The following is a 24,064-nucleotide window of genomic DNA, read 5'->3' as shown; positions in this document are numbered from 1 at the left end:
TCTATTGGAGAGCTTTAAAAGTGCCCTTTTTATTCCTGTAACAGTCAGATCTGGTAAAGATGAAGTCAGACTGAAGGCAGTTCCCTACATCCAGCACACAGAGCAAGATTTACTGACAAACAGGAAAGTCCATTACTAAAATCTATTTTTGCAATAAATCTAGCCTGTGCTGACCAATGAAGATGGTTATTGAATCAAAGCTCTGGAAGAAAATAATCTTTTATAGGATGTTGCGGCTTTGTCAGACATTTTAGAGTTGCTTCCAATTTGCCGGGCTATTTTTTCCAACAGTGGACACAGTGGTGGGGAAAAGCAGGTCATCTGAACGGCAGAAATCAGAATACCACCCATATGACCCAACCCCTCCAAATAATATATCTGCTTCCTTATGCCATAAGGGGCATTAATATTAGAATGACAAACATTTCTTCTTCTCCTGCTTTGCTTAGAAAAGGTTCACTTGGAGAACTTAAGCCCTTTTCTCTGTGTATTGACTTTGCACATGCATTATAAAAAAGAAAAAGTGACCTCAAAGTACTTTGCCTTGATACTGAATTCTTCACCAGGCTAAATTTAGTACTGGTATTTAATACTTGTTCTTTTCACAGACACAGGATGAGGAAGGACCTCTCTGGACACCAAATCTTCTCCTTTCCCAGCTGAAGTCTCTCCATGCCTTTCATCCCAGACAGGGATCTCTCAAAGGCTGCAGAACCAGTGGGAGATTTATTCCCTCCCTCATCTACCAACTGGGAGAATATAACTAAGTCAGTTGAATAAGATCTTGTCCAACGTGGTGAGGTAGAATGGAAAGAGCTAATTTAACCCAGTATATTATGGTCTGTGGGCAGTCCAGAAGAAGTTTTTCTTTTTTTCAGATCCGTTTATGCTACATTAACTTATCCAAAGCTAAACTGAAAAAGCCCTCTCTCAAGGAGAAAAACCAGTGGTCACAAAAGTATACAAGTCCGTTGGTTAAATCATACAAGCAGAACGGGCTGCCCTTTCCTCTGCGAATAAACCCAAGAGCACCATAAATGAGTGGCATGGCCAGGAATCCTGCTCCTGTCTCTGAACATTGGACATCATGGTCTCCATCGCTGCACGAGTCCCACAGCAAAGAAACAGACGGGTACCTGAAAGTCTTTAAAATTACATGGGCATCATAGAGTGACTAAAGCATGGGAGTCACTGATCAGCCTCATAGTCCTCTTTTCTTACAGTGGCCATAAAATGTTTAAGTCTTCTTCCTGAGGCACCATTAAGACCCTCAGGATATGACTGTTACAATTTGCCAGCAATTTAACTCTATGGCAACTCCTCTGCCACCAGTGCTGCCACCAGAGACACCACTTAGTGAGGGTCCCACTGGTGCTCAGAGGACAGCACACTCGATACCAAATACACAGCTTTTCTTCATTTGCAGGGCTCATGCGATTTCAGTGGAATGCTGCAAATACTCTGTGGAATGGGGCAGAAATCCTCAGTAAACACCCCTGTTGTAACGCCCTAGAGAGAAGTTACCTGGCTTTGGCGGGAGGTGCTTTTGCCAATTATTTGACCTGCTGCCATTTTTGCACCCAGGCCTGCTCCGTCCTGGCATAGCAATTCCGGCAAGTGCTGCTGTCACACTGCTCTGCTAGGTCTTGCAGGAGCTCTCAGCTGGCAGCATTATGTGGCAAGACCAAAACCAACAAACAAATAACAAGGTTCGAGACCTTTCCTCAAAGGGCTTGATATTCTCCCCTCTCTGTTTAAGTGGTACAACGCTGCTAGGCTTGCTCCTGGTTTCCACGCATATAGGAGCCTTCTTGCCAAAGATTTATGACTCAATAAACCTTGTGAATAGCAAGAAACCACAGGTGTGCTGGGAAGGGAACTCAGGTGGAGGTTTATTCCTTGACGGCCATGGGACCTGTGGGACCTGAGGGATGCTGTTTGCCACGACATCCTCTAGCTATTCAGATCATGGCTCTCCCAAACTTGCTCCACTTACTTTGTCGGCGGCTGTGAGTCGCGTCCAGGGTTTGTCCGCCCTCCTGTCATAGTCCTGCGCGTCTGCCACTTCCACGTAGTCACTGAAGCGGATGAGGATCTTCCTCTCACGTAGCTCTTCTACCGTGGGCCTTTGACTCAGCTGCAGGTTTGAGGTAGGAGTGGAAAAAGATATCAGGACCTCACTTTTTCCTTGCAGAATGCTGCTTGGGGATTTATTTTACTACAACCGTTGTTACGATAATAAGAGGGTTCAGACATTCCCAGTACCGTTGTTTTTATCAACCTTTCACAGAATTGCTACTTGGGAGATAACCTCTTGTTATAGCACCTTGAATATCATCCCACCTTGCTGCTGGAGCAGCCCGCTGTTGCTTGGGAAGCAGCTGTGGCTGGAGACCCCAATCCCTGGCTGAGGTTGGTCACCCCTGGCAGAAATGATATGTAATGCAAGAAAGTCTCCTAGTGCACCCATGTCTCGGGAAGAGACGAAGACCACAACGCAAGTGTAAAACTACCTGCACAGGCTGTACGCTCCCCAGCCTGAGAAGAGTCAGGCAAAGGCACTGAGCGGATCCTGCCCTGAATTATGTGCAAAAGGTGACAAACAACTTTCCTTACCATTCTGATATTCTGCAGACTTGTCCTTACCTCCAGAAAAGGCAGGCAGGGTGATGATGACTATTGCTCATTGAACTTTTCACTGTATGCTGCAGCTCAATTTTGTGTCACAGCCTATTTGACTTTTAACAGTGTACATTGCATACTACAAGCCAAGAAAAAAATTGCAAGGGTGGATTGTATCATGTCAAGAAAGCATCTTCATTGTTCCAAAGCATTTCTTTCAAATTCCACAGCGGAACAGGCAGCCACAGTCAAAACTCTCCTTTCAAATTAGAAACAGTAGTGTGCTGGTAGTCCACGTATCGTACAGCCAGTTACATGGCTAGGGACAGGAATTGGCTTTCAGAGATCAGTTCTCCTTGGATGCACAGCGCGTTGGTTAATGTCAAAAGCAATTACACAAGTGTTTCTGAAGAAGGTGCTACATATATGTGTGCATGTGGCCGTACATTAGCTGCAAAAGTTTCACTATTGGAGGGAAACATTTGTAATCACGATATATCAGAAAAAATAATATACTGCTAACAATTAGCTAGATGGTATATCATGCTATTCCCACTCACTAGAAATAGGTGTGTTTTGCAATACTTCACCCCCGTGAATAGTGAAAGGTCTAAATATTTCATAAAACGCTTGAGACTCTATTCTGCAAAGGTATTTAGGCTCCTGGATCCTGACATGCAATTCCACCTTCCTCCCAAAATACTTATCTCCGGTCCCTGCATTTCATCTTCCAGGGAGAATTAAGATTCGAAACAGCCAGGATGCTAGGTGGAGGGTGAAAAATTTGCGAGATCACAAGAAAAAGAAGCACATGCTTGAAATCCCACCTTTCTCCAGCATTTGGGTGCTCCACCGCCCCATCCTGCCTCTGCATTTAAAACCCTGCGTGCTTGTTCTTGACATGGATGGTTGCCCCTCTCTTCTCTTTTTAGAAAAGATGGTTGTGACAGGAGGTGACAGTGGGGCTGCTCTCCTTACATGGATAGCCCTGAGCATGCACTCACGAACCGGGTTCAAACACCGCATGCAGAGAGTCTGCAGAGCTGCACTAACGCCCTTCCTGTGAGATGCTCAGGGACAGGAATCACGTCCTACCCCTCCTGGCTGCAGCCCAGCCATTTTCCACACACTGAAGGGAGAGAAATCTCGGAAAGAAAGGGTAACCCGGAGCACAACTCTACACTGCCACGTAATGCCCTTGCCTAGGACAGCTGGCATCAGTCAAGTCACAGCTTGGCAGTTCATGTGTTGTCTCCATAGCCATTTTAGGGTAAATTGCAACATTTAATAGGGGAAAAACTCCTTGCTGGTTTGAAAAAGAACAACTCTGAAACTTCTGAATATTGCAAAGATCTTAAAACTAGACAGTTTTCTCACACCCACCTTCTTCTATGGGAGGCATGAAGTTTCCTGGGGTGAGCTTCTCTGCGTGTGTTTGTCACACAACATTTATAAGCTTCCTCTTACTTCTTCCAAGAGTTTACCAAGAAAAGCCCCCTTTTATACACCCATGTTCAGGCCAGCCATGCTCAGGTCAGTCAAAGAGCGTGTATGCAGTGAGGTTAGCAAGAAGCATGACTTTCTGAACCCAGACTACAGGTTTTGGGGACCTTTTTTTGAAAACCAAAATGCATACACAGTAGGCATAACACTGCAATTAATAGATGGGCTTTTAACAAAAGCAAGCACACCAAACTGCTACACCATGCTTGGAGTATAATCACAGTTACGCTATGAGTGAGGCTTCTCTCTGACCTACAGCTCATCTTGAATGTGATTTCAAATTGCTAGGTTTTTCTAGCAGCCCTAGTGCTAGGAGCTGCAGGTTTGTTAGCGCTGATGCATTATAGCACAGCAGAATTTGGCTTCCAATTATTTAAAATCTAAGCCCTGACTACAGGAATAGAGAATCTTTATGCTGAAATAATATTATGACTACACCCCAAAATTTCAAAGATAAGGGTGAGATTCCATCTTTACTTGCATCAACTGCTTCTTTCCTCACAACAGCACGAATTAAGGATGACTCACCAATATTATCTGTACATTTCTCAGCTTTTATCATTTTAGGACGTAGTCTAGATGTTGTTTCAAACTAGGACGGAGTTTTTTAAAAAATAAAATGTCTTATTACATGGAGTATGACGACACCAGCAAAATATGAAATCCTGTGAATTAAACTCCGTGTTTCTAAATGGCTACAAGGGAAGCAGGAGCTCCTATAAGCTTTCCAAGCTGGAAGAGGACTTTCATAAAATGACTGGCTCTATTTCACAGCTTCTGTCAGCTCTTGACATTAGCCGGCTTTCACATTTGTGCTAATCTAAGTGATTAGCAAGTTTGTACAAAGGAGAAGGCAGGTGGCTGTTGATACACTGAAGCACGCCGTGCCAGGCTGACGCCTCGGTGGTGTCAAGAGCACCAAGAGCCACAGAGGCAGCGGTACTTTTGCCAGCAATGTGAATTCACTGCTGGTATTTACCTCAATGCTGCAGTGGGTCTTAAACAGCTAGTTTGGCTTCCTTGGTGCGCCGGGTGTGGGTTAAAATCAAAGAAATGACAGTAAATGTTAAGGGCCACATGATGAAATGAGACAAATCTGAGGTAAGTTCTCATGTTCACAACTGCACAAAAACCAAATCAGGTACATCACCCACACATTTTACAGCACTGAAACTGACAGTAACCCTTCAGCAGGTGTGAAGAACAGTGCACTGAGTTATATGTGAAAAAATGTCAAGTGCATAAGCACATTATGAAACTTTGGTGTTAATGTGCATTTTTCATTCTTAGGTGACACCTGACCGTAAGACAGACTAAAAGCTGCTTCTTCTCTTCCTCTGAAGTCATGCAACTATTACTGTGTATTATTTTTAGATGCCCTGCCTTTGCTTCCGAAAACTACAACCAGTGCAATGTCAGGTACTTATACGCCCCATCAGAGTGATGGGGAGTGTCTCCATCCCCACAGAGCAGCCGGAGCAAGTGAAGCACAGAGACCAAGCAACCAGCTCAAGGTGACCCAGGAGGCCCGGGGCAGAGCTATGAACAGAAAAAAGATGCACTGAATCTCGTGCCAGTGCTCTGACTGTGAAAGAGAGCCCTGAAATCCACAGCTTATACCACATAGTTCATGTAAAGGCATAAATCTACATATATTTACATATATAAATACACACACGCACACACACAAAATACTCAGTACAATAAACCAAAGTGCTGATCTGATGATACTAAATGAAAAGAGAGGGACAACCACACTGAGTGGTTTTCTAAAAGCAATAGAAAATTTATTTAGAAAATTTAGAAATTCTATTTAATAGAAAATTAAAGCTACATTATTTGAACAGTTAACAAACTGCCCTGCCTCTTTCTCATGCCATTGCCGAGATTTCTTGTGAGCTGCTACGCATGAGGCTCTCTCAGTATGTCTGGGCTACACAGAGCACCCTTAACTCTTTAAATAGCTGGGAAAACAGCTTTGCTAACAGACTCTAAGTGGCTCCACTGTAGGTGTCAGTGCAACGTCTGTTCACGATAAGGGCACAGCTCACCTGAGATCTCACCTTGGAGTTTATTTTTATGACCTGTGAGCTGTGGTCTCTTGGGTCAAAATTGCTTAATGCTACACAATCCTTCTTGGGCAACACCTGAGAATGAGCTCTGCTTGTTCTAAGAGGCAGAAAGAATAGGGCACGTTCGAAACTTACAGTAAAAGGACACAGTCAAGGACACGATGCAATTGCCTGCACAAGGCGGTGGTGCTCCACGCAGGGAGAAAGGGATCTTACTCACTGAGCTGGACCCTTTTTTAGTTACTTCTGTTAATGTCAGAGGGATGTGCATGTGTGTATCTGGACTTTTTCTGGGTGTACCTCCTGGGCGTATAAATTTCTATTTACCTATTTGTGAAGATTAGTGAGCTGATGGAGCAGGACAACTTTATGGCGAGTGACTTCATTATTTGAGTGTGAACCAGGGCAAAATCCCTTTCGAAGTAAATGGACTTGTATTAATGCAACAGCAGTGTAAATGAGGACAGGACCTCCCATGTCTTGTCACAGGAGGTCAAGTTTTCCTCTGTATATTCTGGATCACTAGAGATAAAAATGGGCACATTTCAAGCTTTGATACTAAGCCAATTTGCACAGGAAAGTTTAACACAAACCCCTTTGTTCTCGGCATGGGAAATGAAGCAAACCCAAGTACCACCACCAGGTAAAGTGGAGGGGGACATACTCTTGCCAGTCTGGTCTTGGGATTTAGTCAAGAGTGAAATGCTGAGTTTTCTCCGCTTCAGTCACAATGAAGCTTGTTGCCTTGTCACTTCATCGTTGCCTGCTTTGTTACCTCATTAAGATGTAATGGTTGTTATTTAGCGAAGAAACCAGCGTGAAAAATTACAGATCCTAACTAGCAGCGCACACAAACCCCTCTATCCTTTGCTCCCCACCTTTTGTGGTAAGACATAGGAGCAGGATGTGATGAAAATGCCCCGAAGACCTTTGCCTCTGACTATAAATACAGTTTATCCAAATTAGCCGCTAACCTTTTTTCTTCTCTGACCTTTTTTCCCCCCGCCTTCCTCTCACCTCCTTCTGATGAGTCCCACCTCTCTCAAGAGGTCATTATTTTGAACAGCCTGTGCTGATGCAAGCCAGTGGAGGTCAATTAAAGAAAAGATTGAACAGCAAGACATTTCCTAGTGAGGCACCAGCTTGCTCTCCAGTGAACAGAGAGTTTAAGTTGTACCGGGGCAGAAATTTAATAGCGGCAAAGATTTCAGATTATTGCATGGATTTTAAGAAATAGCCATACCTCATCACTTTGGTTGTTGTTATTACTGCTACGAGTTTTTTTAGTTTTGGAGCTAGACTTCCAGGAAAAATTAGCTATTGAAGTGGAGGATAGGAAGTAGTAAACAGCTCTGAGGAACGGGGAGCATGATGCTATTTCAGACAAGAGAAGGTAGGAAAAGAAGAGTTTTATTCCTCTCTGCAAGTGATTTGTAACGCGTTCTGTTAATCCAGGCTGTGATTCTCTCTCTGTAATGGAAGTCTTCAGGGGGAGTTCAGGCTTGTGTTAATTGCCTTGGTGCTTGGCCAAATTCACCACGGTTCAGAGAGGATAAATTCTTAGTAGTAATTCCTGGGGTCCCAGATCTCCTCGTGGAGGGGACCCACCTGCTACACTTCTCCCAGAGGGCCTCTGCACGTTAATATTCCTGGAATGGGCTTGTGGGCCAAGACCAGTGCTCGGAGAAATCCCCTCCTAATCCGCATGTCCCTCCACTCAAACAAAGCTGCTCAGTGGGCCCCGAGGGGCAGGGTGAGGGAGCATGGGGTGGTTGGATGTGCAGAACTCATCCATGGGCATCTTAGGTGACAGGCAAATACGCTTCACCTCTCCTTCCTTGGGCAGGAGGGACATGAGCTACGAGAAACTGTACCAAACAGCATTTGCCTCCTTTTTGTTCTTTGAAAGGCAGCTATTCCCTATCCCCAGTTAATTTGGAGTTAGATGAGTCTGAGAGGATGAAAAATGCTTAAAGGGGCAGCTCACTATAGGTCACCTGATTTTTTTTAATTTTTTTTTTATAAATTGCCTGTCCAGATGATGAATTCAACTGGATATTTATTGCTGACTTTAATAAGGCATCTAGACCTAGCAAGGTAATCTTACTTATTACAGCACGTCATGTTACAACTTATCACCATAATACTGTAACAAAATGTCAGCGCTGAAGGAATTTTAAGAACAGCTTTTTAATGGATGAAGTGGGTTGTTCCCTTGGAGTTGGAATAATGCCACCAAAAAAATTGGGGACGGTAGCAATTTCTATACTGCAAGGTCAAGTCTTTTCACAGCAGCTTCTGCAAGAACCCCCTTCCCTTCTTATTACCAACTACACATGTTTATAAGGAGGCAACGTGGCATACTTTCCTTATGTTGAATTCACCCTGTAGGCATGTGTGTGCATTAAACCTCAGTGCAAACAGAAAGGTCTGCTGGGCAAAACAATTGCCGTGCTCAATTAAACTTCTGCTTGATCTGAGGTTTAAAATCCTTTGGTAGTAAGTCTTCAGTACAAATCGACAGAAGGAGCCTGCCACTCTGCTGTAGACATGATGACACATCTGGGACATGTTCATGAAAGACAGGGCTGGGGAATAACAACAATTTTTGCAAGATTCACTAGGTGGTTGGCATTTCTAGTTGCTATCTATCCACTTGCACACTTTATTCACTTCTTTCCCCTAGTGATTTCTGAGCCTTTATAACAGTATGTTTGGTAGGTGAGAACAAAATTTGTTGTTAGACCAGGCCTGTGGTTCTTTCATTAAAATTACAGTGTCACTAGAACAATTTACAACAGTTTAAAAAGATTATCAAAATCAAACAATGCTAAATCATGTTGCTACCCACCTCACAAATGTGAGAAAAATCTTTACTAGGGAAGAAGCCAAAAAAGGCTAAAAGGAATGTGACCAGGAACAGGGCTATGAACATTAAAGAGCCGACTGCCAGGGGCTCGGACTGACGCTGCTCTTGCCGTTGCTCCTACTTAAAAGTGCAACCAAGGCAAAGAAAGAAATCTCATAGAAGACTGCTGAGGTTTCAGGGAGCAGACACTGCTGCGATGCTATAGCAGCCTGGGCGTTTTAGTTTAGCAAGTAGCTGTGGCCTCTGCCTGCTAGAAAGACAATTCATGTGCTTTGTACCTTTCCTACGAAATAGTGGAGGATGGGAGCCGCACGGTGATAATGCTGGCTGGGTTAGCAAGCCTCCATTTCTTAGGCGGCAGACTGGGTATGGGTAGCTTTGCTTTTTATCTATTGCAGCTGTTCATCAAATGGCATCAAGCTTTGGATTGGATTCCTGTACGTGTTTACCCTTCAATGTACAGGGAAATCGAAAGCCTGGTAAAATGGTATTTCTAGCCTTTGCGCAGAGCTTAAGTCCCATGAAACATCTGCAATGCAGTTAGGATCTTTTCCTTCAGGCAGTGCTACGAGGGGATGCGAGACCATCCCTGGCATTGTTGTCAGGAATTTAAGTGTTTAAAAAAGTAATATCATAGCTCTCTGGGCCGTATTCTTAGCTCCTGCAGACAACAGCAGTATCCCCCCATTGGTGACGGAGAACTCTGCTGATTTACATGAGCTGAGAACAAGGCGTGAGATTTTTAACCATAAAATAAAACAAACCAGCTCTCCGAATGTAACCTTTGCATGAATATTTAGGGCCCTTTCCTTGTCATTATTTATATGATGAAAGCTTGTGATCACATAGGTCAAAAAGACTAAGCCACCTAAAAATGTACGGGAAGAGGTTGGTGCTGCTTTGCAAGCATGTGAGTTTTTGGGGGGCTTTCTCCACCTCTGGAGATAGGAAATATGTCAGTGGTGAAATAAAGTTTCAATAACAGGATGGATTGTTGGCTATGTATATCGGGGGATCTGTAGACATTTACACCAGCTGCGAAATGGAATGTGTGTATCTGAAACGACTGTTCTTCAGCTTTAAGGGTAAATGACTTTCAAATGGGAGGAAACCCAAAACCAAACTATGCTGTTTTGTTCGTCCTTCCCTGCCAATACAAGATTGTTTTTTGCACTATACACCATTTTGCGAGTGCTTGTCTCTATTTAGTTTAAATGCCTCAAGTGACAATCTCCTTTTCCAGAAAAAGTTTATTTCCCAATTTAATGCTTTTTTAGGTGGAATCTTCAAATGCAATCAGCATTGTTTTAACTTTGCTCTCTCCTTGTAATGGCTGCAGAAGCCATTACATTTACAGGGAGCAGGGTTAGACCAATGCTAGGCTCTGTATCCTTCACTGTGCAAAGCTCCTTCTGTTATAAAGAGTAGATCTTCTTTTGTCCAGTTTCAAAATGTTACCAGCAATAGCCCACAGAGCGGTTCCCTTCACTGTCTGTGGACTTAACACCCTGTAACATCGGTGATTTCTTTTAAAGATTTCTTTTAAGACTTGTTTCACACTCTACTTTTGAAAATGGTGCTGAGGAAAAGGAAAAAGGCAAACAACTGTGCAGTAGGGAGAAAGTTACAGTAGTGCCATAATAGGATCAAAGTTGCTTCTCACCTTACGTGTTAATCTTCTCTTTATCTCTCGTTTTTCCTCCTGCTCCTCTTGCTCATTCCGGGCTGTAAAAGATTTACAAGGATCTTAGGCTGTGGACTCATCAGGCATGCACAGTACGCAACAAAATAAGCCTCTCCATCAGCATATTAATGTTTCAGGACCTCTCTGATGCACAGCATGTGCCTCTGGGGCTGGTGAACTTCCTCGATCTGTAGCTACTGCACTTCTTCACACACTTCATAAAACATCTACAGCTTCCTTCCTTTCCCTGTGTTGGCACCTCTTCATGTGTGTCACTTTCTAGAAGGGCCAGGCAGCAGTTCAGAAACTGTTATCTCCCTGTCCACAGGCCTGGTGGCCTCAGGGGGTTCAGCTACGACACGGTCGGATTCTGCGAGGCTGCAAGGTCAATGGTTGGAAAAGAAACACATGCATTTTTTTTTTCCCATCTACAGAATAATTTCTCTGCAGATACTCTTTGGAGAGAATGGAAAAAAAAATCAGAATAGGGGTGCCAGGCAAAATCTGCAACTTCCCATGACCTGAGCAGAGTAAGGAGAGAGCGTCCTTCCAACATGAGCCTTCACAGCATCACACTGGACCGTAAAAGCACATTCTAGGGCAACCCACTTTCAACATTAAGCCAAAAGATCACGTTACAAGTACTTACCAGGGCAAGCCTCAACCATTATCCCTCAAGAGGACAATAACATTTGAGTATACTAACTCTTCTTCAACTTAGGAGCAGGCTGTCATGCACGTCTTTCCACTGAACTGAAAGTCACTAAAAGCCCAGGTTTCTAGGTACTCAGCTCCTCAATCAGTTAGGATCCGTTTCCACTGCTTCGTTGATGGCTGAATTGCTCCTTACTCCAATCACGCCCGCACATAACAAATGAGAGCAAACACAACTCATCAGCTTCTCCAACAAGTACCCTGTGCCTCTGGTGTGATCTGGTTTTTACTCTGATAGGACTAGCTCAGGAGGAATAACTCTGCAGGAGAGATTATGGACCTCAAAGGCCAGTTTGGGATAGGTGGCTTGATTTAAATTATCGAACTTTGGACTGAATTAAACCCAACGGGGAATCCCATGTTCCTCTCCGCTGATCCTGCGGGAGAAACAGGCACCCCTGGCAGAGTGGCAGTAACAAACAGCCAGCTGTAACTTCTTCAGCCAAGAGAGCACAGGTCAGCACTCCCACTAACCAACTGGGACAAGCCAAAAATAATATAAGGAGGTCCTAACCCAATGGAAGTCCGCCGACAGTGGAGGAGATGCAACGTTTCAGACCAACGCATTCAAAATTGGTGCCTTCCCTACCCAGAAATAAGACCTAAGGTTCAGAGACCACAGAAGTCTCTGAGCAGGTGAAGAGGGCTAGGCTGGAAGCCAGGTTTCTTGCTGCTCAGGACAGTAGAGCTGACAGGTAAACAAAGTCCCTCTCTGGTTTCAGAGGAGAATGTATTCCTAATTCCCAGCTTTTACCTGACTGAGCTCTTCAGCCTGCCTGGCAGGACTGGGAAATCTCCACCAAAGTGGACACAGAACCAGTCAATGTTATGATGTTTTACAATACGCTTATGATCTTCAAATGCCATTTTACCAAAAATACTGCTTACGTTTTCAGGAGGAAGGAAACTGATACTGGAGTAAAAAGAACGGAAGAGAGCAGGGAGTCACAAATGGCTTTTTAAGTGATAACTGGAATACCTACACTGAGAAATATATTTTTCCTCTTTCAATGGTTCCTGTTCCTATGGGGCTGGATTCTCTTCTAGCAATTGCTCCTCTAGCAATTTTGTTCTTCCCTTTGTGTCTCAAATTTGTAGGAGCTGGTCCTGCAAATGCCTACTCTCAGAAGCAGAGCCACTAATAAATCCTTGTAAGATTAAGCCAGAGAGACACAGCGCTAAACAGAGCCCACACAGAGTCAGGGTAGAACTGCAAGCAGCTGAAGAGTTATGTATAAAACTTAGTTATGCCCATTCATTTTTGTACTTGGCGTACGATGTCTTTCTTTTCTCCTCACTTCTCAGCCCAGCCACCCACCTTCAGAGACAGCCAGGCAGGCTGAAGACCTTGGTCAGATAAAAGCTGGGAATTAGGAATATGTTCTCCTCTGAAACCAGAAGGTGACTTTGTTTTAGCTATTTCTTTGAAGTTAATTAAGTCATGCCAATCTTGTGAAGCTACAAAACTGTTGCTTTAGTCTATCTTATGTGTTCAGGAGATGCTTTGTTTCTCTAGACCTGTGTGTGTGAGGTTGGGTGGCTGTGGGTGTGATTTTCAGGCTCGATTTCTGTGCCAGTGTGAAACGTCCCCCAGTATGTCTGAGACCCTCAGAGCCTACTTAACCATCATTTTTGTGAGGAATTTATGCAACCCTGAATATGCCAGGCTGACAACTGAAGTACTTGTATCCATCTGAGGAGTGGCACGGGGGTGGTGTGTGAGGGGGATTCAGGCATCCTTCCTCATAAACTTGGCCAGCAAGCACTGACTACAAAAAGTGTTCTTTAGTCTTCACACTAACCCTGCAGATCTGGACTCCCCTCACTACATGCCTTTGACTTAAATAAAAGTCAGTGAATTGGGTATACTTCAGTGAAGGGCCCTTCAAGCACCCGTGTCCCCGTTCTCGATTTCTTTGCTGTGACTGCTGTAATCTGACTGTTGCTACCAGCAAGTAGTGGAACTTGTGCAATGGATGCTTTGCCCTTGCAATTCAAAGAAGCTGACCATCTCATAATTATTGCAGTAGCACAGAGCTATGAAGTGGTCACTTCATCTATAACGACTGGATGTCCAACCGCATTTTGCCTCATTTCTTCCCATCAGAATGGGCAATAATGTGGTTACACATGTAACAGGAACATCATGGTACCAGACATGACATTTGCATCAAAGAGATTTCAGCTCTAACTGCAGAGCAAATCTTATTTACTCTACTTGGGAGCTTGCTGGGTTTTCTTTTTTTCCTATGTGTGTGCGCTATGAACTGGGCTTTTGCAAATAGCTTGACCTGCTTATGCAGACAATTTACACTGTTTTCATTATTGCTTCCTATGTCTCTCTTTCTCTAGGCTCCATTATATTTGTTATAATTCTTTTTCTCAGAAGCCTAGGGAAAGGACACGAAGTGATGCTGTAAAAACCAGGCACTTTTTATATTTACTTGCTTAAGAGTGGAGCATTTTTATGCTTTCTTTTTTTTAATGATGTAACTATTTTAATTGCTTGTTCCTTTCCCGCTGTGCTTCACCAAAAGTTGAGATGCCTTGGAAATACTACATTACTTTTTCCTGTAATTATGAAGTTGTTTGCCTACCGAGACACACGTTTTGGCGCAGATCTGTGCTTAGGAACCAAGCTACAAAAATTCCATTTAGGAAATACAATATAGTCCTGGGTTCAGGGTAGTATTTTCAAACACATCCATGTCATTTAAGAGCCCTTATTCAATTCAAAAAGAAACCAGTGTGACTCAGGGGATAACTCCTCTGAAATGTAAGACACCTTCAGGTCGCTATGTGACTGCTGCGCTTGGCAACATGACCTTTAGGAATCTCTGCAAGGCACCCTGCATTGGAGATGCTGCCTCTCTGCTGATGCCGGTTCAAATGCTGCTGCCAAAGCAGCTGCCCGAGACCCCCCACCTCCCCCCAGCCACCCTCACCAGTGCCAGGGCGGTGTTTACTGGTTACGCACCAGTGCCAGGTGGTGCATGACACATGTTGGGTCATGCTGGTGGCAAGTCCCGGGATGACAACATGAGCTGCCCAGAGAATTGGCCTCTGTCCCTCCTCGCCTGAGCCTGGCATCAGTCACGTCGCAGGTTCCCCCTCCTCCAGCTGTTCTGCTACCCCCTCCTGAGACAATCGCATCTGGATGTGCCACCTGTTTCCCCAGTTTCTGCCCCTGACTTTCTCCAGCCGCCAGGCACGGGAGTTAGGAGTTAGACGGTAGGAGCACAGCCATCAAAAAGGGGCTGGCCCCAAACAAATGGCTTTCCTGGCGGCCCCGGGCTCGCCCACGCCGCTCTGCTGTCCGGTCTTTTCTCCTCTTTGCGTTGACAGTGGTGTCTCTCTCTTTCTCTTTGTCTGCCACGCGTAATAACATGAACAGATGAAAAAACCCTGCTGAGCGTTAACACTATCATTAACTTGCTAGGAATTTGATTTTGAAGTATTTAATCAATCAATTCTGCTAATTTTCAGAGAATTAATCTTCTGCTACCACATTTTTATGATTCTGTACGATGCAGTTATTTGAACAACAAGAGAAGGTAAATTATGGACCTACCTAAGGAGACTTACGGTATTTTAAGGTACCATTTAGGAATACTTTTTTGTGTAGTAATTTTTTAAAATTTCCCTGGAATGATGGATTTACTAACTTGGAAAGGGAAGAACTTGTTTCTTTTGTTTTCTGTTTCCAAAGTAACAAGAATTAGATAAACAGATTTTTTAATTTTTATTTTCAAACCACTTCAATGTGAGTAAAGAAACTGTGATTTTTTTTCCCCCTATTCATTCATGAGATTATGAGATTTGAGCTAGACTCAGTCCTGCTTCCCTTGAAGCTGGTGGCAACATATCTGCTAATTTAACTCAGACCAGGCTCTCTAAATGCTATGTTGTCCCTTTAAAACATCATTTAATGTTTGAGGATCTACCAGCAAGTTTTTGGCTGATTTAAAGGAAGAATCTCAGGGGAACATTTCAGGGAAATAATCCTGAGTCACATTGGTTTCTTTTTTTAATTGAATAAAGGCTCCACCTAGTCTAGATTGCTGTGAAGATTTTTAGGAAAACTAACCAAGCCATTCCTTAACATCTTTACTAACTTATAACGGGATGCTCATCTGTGTAAGAGCCACATAAAGGCTTTTCAGAATGACCGACCCTCTGTTTGGAACAGGACTTGCAAAAGAGATTCAACGTCTGGTTTTTTTCCCCCCCATAGATTGTTCCTTCTTGTGAATTTACTGACTCTGACTCTAAAGAACTGTTTCTGCAGCTCTAGATGTTGCTACAGACTTGTATGCTTATTTGCATTTATGATGCACTTTATCATTATTATTAATGATGCACGTACAGAATAGTTGATGTTTTATAAAAAACACCCAATGTACATTGAAACTAACCCAAACTAGCTGGCTTCAGGTTAAATGTCAGCAGTATCAGGACTTACGTTTCAGTATGTTCCTCTGCTCCAATTCTTCAGCAGTTGGCCTCTGGCTCAGTCGTCTGCGAAAAAAGTCCAAGATCAGTTTTTGGACCATATCACATTCTCCTCAGTTCTCTGTCTTGAAGAGTTATTTTGGGGTGTGAAAGGCAGAGCAGAAAGCAGTGACACTGCTCCATTATGTACTTGGTACGCCCGGACCATGCGTGATACAGACCATGCTTCGCTTTCGCAGTTTCCTCTGTTTTCAACTCATGAAAGACAAAATACGTTATGTCATCTTAGGCATGACTCTCCCACCCCTACCCCAGGCAGAGCTGCTGAAAGCTAAGCTACACAGATGTCTCCACTTAATTTCCTTCCTCCCATGCCTGCTTCCTGACTTGTGCAAGAATTTCTAGCTAAGACCCAGCTAACCCTCTCGCTGCCCTCTCGTCAGCCTCCTGACTGCGCCCCGTTTGTTCAAACAGCTTTTGAACACACAGACAGCCCACAGAAAAAACAAGGGATGGTTTGGCAGCGCCGAAGGCAGAACAATAGCAGCCCTCCTCCTCCTCCGCACCCTCACTTCCCTCCTCTTCCTCTTGTGGCTTTTATTAAATCTTATATTGAAGGATCAATATAGTGATCCTTCAATATAGTGATAGGCGACTTGCTAGTCAACCTGTACGTAATAGGGTCACAACAAATGCAAACTAATTACAAATGGGGACCCTGAGCACAGAAATGGTCTGACTATTCACAATACAAAGCAAGGGAGAGAAGTACAAAGGGGTCTTTGGAAAACAAAGTAAACCAGGGAGATGACATCAGAAGTCAACACTGTTGGGCCTCCTCATACTCTCTTCCGAGTCAATGGGAGTTTTGTCAATGATGCCAGTGACAGGACAGAGCCTCCTCTTCCTTCAGATGTGGTCATTCAGAGACGTTCCCAACTTGGGGGCCCCAGTCTCTGCCAGTTGGCTCATCAGTTCCCCTGTGAGGTACCGGGTACTGATAGGAAGTGTGATATGAACGCCGGCTGCATGGCTTCATCTTCTGTGATGAATGCTTCCCTCGCCCGGGGCACAGAAGCTCACTGAAACGGGGCTGTCTCTGCAAGGCTGGATGAGGGATGTCTGACAACGGCTCCTCAAAACACAGGGACTGAGCCACTGCCCAGAGATGCACACATATCCCCAGTCTTCTCCAATGCCAGGAGCTCACCTGTGCGCCAGTTCAATACCCCTGCCCCTCACATCGTGCATGGTGCACGGGGCTGAAGCGCATGGGGTGGGTAGGAGCCCACTCCCTACACTAGCTGTATGACGGCAGAAGCACTACAGGCATCTGATTTCATACAGCCTGAAGATTTCCCCCAGCAGAGGTGATACCAGCCGTACGTCCTCTGGGGCCACTTTACACCACGAAAACAAAACAGCAGAACATGGCCCTATTCCAGTGGAGAATTTGGAGTCATTAGCTTTGTCTGTTTCCCATGGCAGATCGAACATTTATCTCATTGGAAAAAGACAGAAACTCATCCTTAATTCAGAAGTAAAGAATGTCTGCAAAGTACTTTGAAGACAAAAAGTGCTATTCAAGTGCTTGCTATTACCATCTTTAAGATACAGTGGCTGTTGCTAATGGGAGACTTCACCTTAGGACTATGAGGCAATTAAAACTACTTCTAGCAGCGCATGAGAATCAAAGAGAAAAAGTTGCCACTCTTAGCTCCACCATGTGTGTCTGCAGGAGTTGAGTTATACAATGTTTTTAATCCACTGCACCGTGATGCTTTTCAAAAGGATGCATCAGAGAGATGTTAAGGACTGACTCCAGCCATCCAGTGTGCAGCTGCTTCTATAGAAACAAACATCACACAACAAGTAAAAGGAGAAATTAGTCTGAAGAGAATGGTCCCGAAAAGGTCCTCCCCATTCCGAGAAAACAGGGATTGAAGGACTCAGCTAACAGTTCTGTCAAGAACAGTTCACACTGGAGCATTTCTAACAAAAGGCAGAAGTTTTATCTATCTACATAGGTAATTTACAAAAAGGACCAAGTCTTCCATGTGTTTACTGGGGTACCTGCCATGAAGTAGATGCATTTAAACAAAGCTTTCACTTCACTGCGTCATTGCTTCCACACAAGAGGGCAGAGATTTCCTCCAAGTATGCCCTTAGTATTATATACACCCTCTACTTCTGTGCTGCTCAGAGACCTATAGACTGTGGGATTCTTTCCCACGCTGCCTGGTAGGGCCCCTAGTGAAAGCCAGCCAAGAATACCTGTGTTCCCCATTGAGAGTCAAATTATTTTATAGATCCCATTATCCACCCTTTTCAGACTGCAGAGTGCTCCTGTCTAAATGATGACCGCCATTTTCAAGTGTTTCAGAAAAAGCCATGACACTTTTGATAGAATCAGTCTGGAGATCTGAAGCTATCTGCATTCATGGGTTGTCGATTGCTTCTGGACCCTTACAAACCCAAGAATTTTTAACAGCAACACTTATGCAGTAGGAAAAGGTAAGGTACCCTTGTAGTGGAACAAAATCATGACTAGTCCTTACAGTGCAAGCACAGCTGGAGGATGAAGAAGGTAACGAATAGAAGCTGTGGAGGTTCCTGGCCTCCAGTACCAGTGTCTGCTTTCATCTCCACGAACTGCTGTTACATCCCCATTTCCATCATCCTTTTGGACTGACTGAGCCTGCTCCTGCTCCCTCATTGTGAGTCCCTCTTTGATGAGCTCCTCAGACAAACCCAGCCCCTTCCCCAGCCCTTCCCTTCCAAGCTCTCACAATTATCTCTTTTCTTGGTCTCTTGCTCTTTTCATTTCATTTCTTCTCTTGCTGCTACAGTGACTTCTGCCCCCAAACTATCTTTGGGCTTTACAAACAATTCCACCAGCTCCTCAGAACAGCTTCATTTTAGTTCTTTTTTCTTGCCTCGTAACTTCTAGGTTTGTCAGATGTTGAGCCAGATGTTAATGTCGCCATTTTAAAAAATCTTGATACTGTTACTGATCCTGTAAATCAAGAAACATAAGCAGCTATTGCTTTGTTACCATGGCTGCAAAGATACAGGTTTTTTCACACCAAATTTCAGCATACCATCTCCAGTGCGCCACTCTGATCTTGGCAAACACCAGGCGTGATACCGCCCCTCTTCTACCTTCCCTCCTGTGCTGCCCAGAATGAAAAAATATTAATGAAGCCCACCTAGATTGCAGAGATTGATTTCAGTGGTTTGATTGCTGGATTGCTGCTGTGCCTTATTTCATTTAACATCACAGGGGCTGCAAGAGGCTGGCAAGAGGCCAGAGGTCAGGAAACAAGTGTCTCATTAGCAGCACAATCAGAATAAACAGGAGAAAACGGAGGTGAGGAAGGCGCCTGGTGCAACAGCAAAGAACAGATCTGCTTGTAAAAACTGTAAGAATCGAGTGGGATGTGTGGTGCCGCTGTTGTTCAGAAAGGTAACTCTGGCTGTTTCATGGAGCTGTACAAGCATAGGTGTCTAACCAAGGAAAAGGCAAGACAGGCCTTAAAAAGGAACAACCTTTAACAGCACTTTCTGTATCTAAAATCTCTTGTGTGAACATGTTTGACCTTCACTGTGCCATCCATGCAGTTTTGCAATAAGCTTCAGGCGTTCAAGGGGATAGGAAAGTTTGGTTTTTTTGTAATTTGTGCTTTGCAACGTGTTGCCTGTTTTATACTTCATATGTTTTTGCAATACTGTTAATAGCTGTTGTGCAAATACACTGACAAAGGTTTTACTACAAAGAAAACCTTCCCAAGATTTATGGTGACATAAAGAAAGCTATGCTACGATTTCACTGAAAAAATAATATCCAAATGAGATTGTCAGTGAAAAATAAAAGTTTGCTCAGATTTACAAAGATAAACTTGACAGCAAACCAATTTTCTGAATTAATTCCCTGCATGATCAAAATGCACCATACTCCTCATGCTAGAACTATATAACAAGAGCTGAGCAGCTCTTCGTAAGGACATTGTGTGGTAGGGTTTTTTTTGTTTGGTTTTTTGTTTTCTTGAATTTGCTCTGGGCTGGGCTGGGCACATCATGCTGGATGAGTAGGAGTTTTGGGGCAGGAGGGACAATTGTGCAAAATCAATTGCTGTAGACTCAAAAAGTGTTTGCTGGTGGGGGTGTAATCTCTCCAGGGAGCCAGAGGAAAGAAAGGCAGCATTTTCACTGACGGACGCTACTGTTTGGAGCCTGCCCAGCAAATTGAGAACTCAGAATGGGAAGTTTCTGCTCAATGTGGCAGTGTCCTGCAGGAGCAATAAAAGGAAAAATTGGCTGTACATCTCCCCAAGCAATACAAAACACTTAAATTAAGAGCCCACGCAGTGATGCTTACCCTGCTCTGCAGTGTGGCCATACCCAGAGGGCTCTTGGGACAGCAGCCAACTAGTTGTATGGCTGAGGGTCAGATTCTTGCAGCCCTTGTGTCTGGTAGCTCTGAAGCAAGGCGCTCCTGGCTGCCTTGGCTGTCCCCTACTAGGAGTCATGGGTTTTCTCTCCTTAGTCTCTTTGTTTTGTTGTGGATGAGCTGTGAGAAAGAGCTGGTTCATGCCATCCAGCTTCTTGTTGTGTGAGCAGGACAGTGCTGGATGTGTGTTTTCTGGGTATCAGGAATTCATCTTTGCCTCTGCCTAGAGGGCAAGAAAATCTAAGAGCTTAGTATTGGGTCATCTGTAAGTATAATGGCTGGATATAGTACAGGGCTTGCTGGAAAATGATGCCTCATATACTTGTCAGGCTTGTTAATACTGAGCATTCGCAGATACAAGAGGCAGAACCCAGCAGCTCTCCAGTGCTTGAATGGCGACATCTGGTGTGTGTGACCCAGGAGCAGGACTGATTGGCAAACAGGTCACGGGTGGTCACAACAGGGCACGCAGCAGTATGGTAAGGCGTCCAGAACATCACCAAAACATCTCAGAGCCCAGCCATGCTCATACAGCTCTTCTGATGATGTAGGTCACCCTGATGTAAAATAACTTCTGAGCCCAGTGGGGCATAACCTCTGGAGCAACTCCTGAATTTATTCTGTAGATGCAAATCTTTCTACTCAGTTGCGACTGGGTTCATACCACCCTAGAGATTGCTCTAAGAGAGGAGTAAATCTGAGCTGGGCATGTGAGAAGCCAGCTGCTACAAAGAACTACTTGTCACACTGCTCTTCAGTTGGCATAAATGAGCACGACTGAAGCCAGTAGAACTGCGCTGATTTACATCAGCTATATAATTCGACACGAGGAAAATTCAATGGGAATAAAGAATCTTACTGTTGCTTAATTTAGCTTGCATTTCCCAATAATAATGCTGATAGCAAAGCAATATTGATGAAGTATAGGCTAGCAGGGGCTCTTTACACTCCCATGCCATGTACAGAAATTTGGAAGAGAAAAATGGAGGAGAAGAAAATCTTACATTTGCTTCTGCCAGTTAACTGTTAGCAGAGGGCAGGAATGAACTACGTCCTTCCCTCACGTCGCCGCAGAATGAGCAAAAAATATTTGTAAGCCTGGAGGTTCACTTTCTCTGAAGTATCAGCCCAAGTATTGCCAGCCAGACTTTAGAGTCTACAGAGAACTCTTTCTTCTAACAGGATTTATAAAATGAGATTAAATACAGTTTTATCAATGAGTGAATAAACTGAAGGCATATTAAATAGAAAATCCCTACCCAAAGAAGCAAATGTAAGAGTTTTACACCATTAAAATTCCTGTACTAGACTCCATTAAGGTGTTGGCTAATTTGTAGGATACATTATCTCTTCCTTTAAGCTCTCTTTCCTGTGTGACAAGTCTCCTGGTATCAGTCATGATAATATGCCTTATAACTCCTTTTCCTGAGAAATTAAGGCAATAAAACCATAAGGAGCGTTTGCCATGATTCAGTTACCATGTAATGACTGCTCTCCACTTCCCTGTTGGTTTTAAACATTCAGCCCCTGGGAGATGGTGGTGCTTCTGCAGCTATAAAGAAGCCTGTGGCAATGACTAGAACAGACCAAAGCGGGCAGCCCTGTTCATCCCTGGGAAAATGGGTGAAGCACCACTGAGACAGAGTTTAGATGAGAACTAGTTAGACAATTTTGGTAGGAAGTGCTTGCTTTTGGTGAAAATGTAAAAACTGATACGTATCAGTTGAAGATCTAAGTACTTTCTGATGGTGCCTTACTGGCAAGGTACTTCTGCTACCTCAGCATCCCAGTTTGTTCCCTGGACTGGACTGCCTGGTCCAGGATAGCTGCAACAGTCCCATGTCCTGGAGGAGAGAGGCAATGCTTTTGCTCAGCAGTTCTTCCTAGTGCACCGCAAGAAATACAGAGCAGTCTGGCACGTGAACCAGCCAAATAACAGTTCCCGTAACACATCTGCAGTCACATATCCAGCTGGGCTCTGCAGGAAAATCAGATTTTCAACTAAAATTATTCAGATTTTAATTTAGGCTCTAAGCAGTCTTTTATTACCCCCCAAAATTATGCTTATCCCAGACTTGGTTTTGTGTTGAGAAACAGCTTCAATTTAAATTTTAAAGCTCTGCCTAGTCTAGATTGTGGTGAGGACTTTTAGGAAAACTAATCAGCAAATTTTCTGCTTGCTCAAGCATCTGTGGATAGTGAAAAATATAACCAAGCTGGCCCTCTGTTTAAAACTCTAAACCTGACGAATTTGTTTTCTCATTCTTTAGCCCATGTGAATCCATTTTTGACTCATAGCTCAAATAATGCAGTCTTTTCTGTTTCAGCTGACTGAGGGACTGATTTACTCTTGGGAGAGTTACAAGCTCCCCAAGGAAGAAGAGGCTGCCCAGATTAGGTCTCCTGGGGAAAGAGAATCTTATTAAAAATGTAGATTTTGACAATTCACTACGTCTGCATAAAGTTAAAATCTTGCCTATCAAATACAGAACATATTTCTTTAAAATACCCAAATAAAGCAGAATCATCTTGGGCCATGAACTCTCTATTTTGTTAAAACAAATAAAGGAATGACTAGATAGTCCTATGACTCTGAGTAGAAACAGCGTGAATAATGACATACCCAAGTCATCAATCTTTCATTAGACCACAGTATCACAATGCAGGCACCTGCATTTTCCCAAGGAATTACCTACTTTCTTATTCTTTTCTAAAGATAAAGCCAAGTAGTGCTAGACACACAAATTCAGATTTTGGCCCCCTTTTCAATAATACTAACTGCAAAATGCCTACTGATATGTGGAACATTGCAAGATCATGCAAGCTCATGTCTCACACCTCAAGCTCGAAAATGGAGCCTCCTCTGTTTCATTACTGTACTGTTTCATTAACATCAAACCTTTTAGCCAAATGCTGTCTGTTCACATAAAATACGATCGTGCAAGTTTAAATGATTTAAAAAAAAGCGCATGCCAGAATTAAGATAGTTACACCACATGAGCTTGGCAGCATTAATTCTCAAATCTCTTATCCCTAATCCCAAGAACAAAATATCCAACAACTGCAGTAGGAAACAAAGAACGATGTTTTTTAGAGGAAGGAATTTACTATGTGTCTAATTCAAGAATGTATTTTCGGAACAATAAAAATGGGATATTTTTGTGTACTAGAAATCTAGAGGGAAAAAAGTACTAAATGCTGGTTGAAAACCTAAGGATGCCAGAAAAAACAGACGGATGTTAGGACCCATTGTAATAAAGAAAAAAATGTTCTAAAATGTTAGTGATTGTCCTTCTGCTGTCTGTACAGCATTGTGAGAAGACAGTTGCTTCTCCAGAGGTAATAATATTGAGCCAAAAGCTGATTTTACAAAGCTAAAGAATCATAATTCACAGTTCAAGGTCAATCCATGAATGACTTGAATAAAACGGCACCACAAAAATCAATCTGAGCTGCACAGATATGCTTGCTATCTATAGGCATTATTGTGTCTCCTTTGTTTTAAAATCTCTTCTCTCTATAGTAATGTGGTTTTGTATCTGTGAACAAACATACTTACAGCAATGAGTCTTTAAAGATGCATTTTTGAAGGAAAGATCTAGATGCTAAACCTTAGAAATATTATTTGCCTTACTCCTCATAGTAAGTTACTTTTTCCTGGTTAAATACAATATTGCTTTCCTCCAAACACTAGTCTT

At 43.4% G+C, this 24,064-nt stretch overlaps 1 protein-coding gene across 1 annotated transcript in view; it reads right to left on the bottom strand.

The window, feature by feature from the left end:
• The window catches only part of PHACTR1 (phosphatase and actin regulator 1), a 317,997-nt gene that overhangs the window by 1,460 nt on the left and 292,473 nt on the right, over window positions 1-24,064 (bottom strand). Inside the window, exons 10-12 of the mRNA XM_019470600.1 lie at window positions 15,927-15,982; window positions 10,730-10,791; window positions 1,997-2,137 (exon numbers count right to left, since the gene is read on the bottom strand). Of these exons, the coding sequence (XP_019326145.1) occupies window positions 1,997-2,137; window positions 10,730-10,791; window positions 15,927-15,982 (259 nt within the window). The remainder of the gene's footprint in view (window positions 1-1,996; window positions 2,138-10,729; window positions 10,792-15,926; window positions 15,983-24,064) is intronic.

The sequence above is a fragment of the Aptenodytes forsteri genome, unplaced genomic scaffold (assembly GCF_000699145.1).
Source record: "Aptenodytes forsteri isolate BGI_AS27 unplaced genomic scaffold, ASM69914v1 Scaffold63, whole genome shotgun sequence".
Lineage (NCBI taxonomy): Eukaryota > Metazoa > Chordata > Aves > Sphenisciformes > Spheniscidae > Aptenodytes > Aptenodytes forsteri.
The sequence above is the reverse complement of the archived record's forward strand: the minus strand, read 5'-3'. Positions and strand labels throughout refer to the sequence as shown.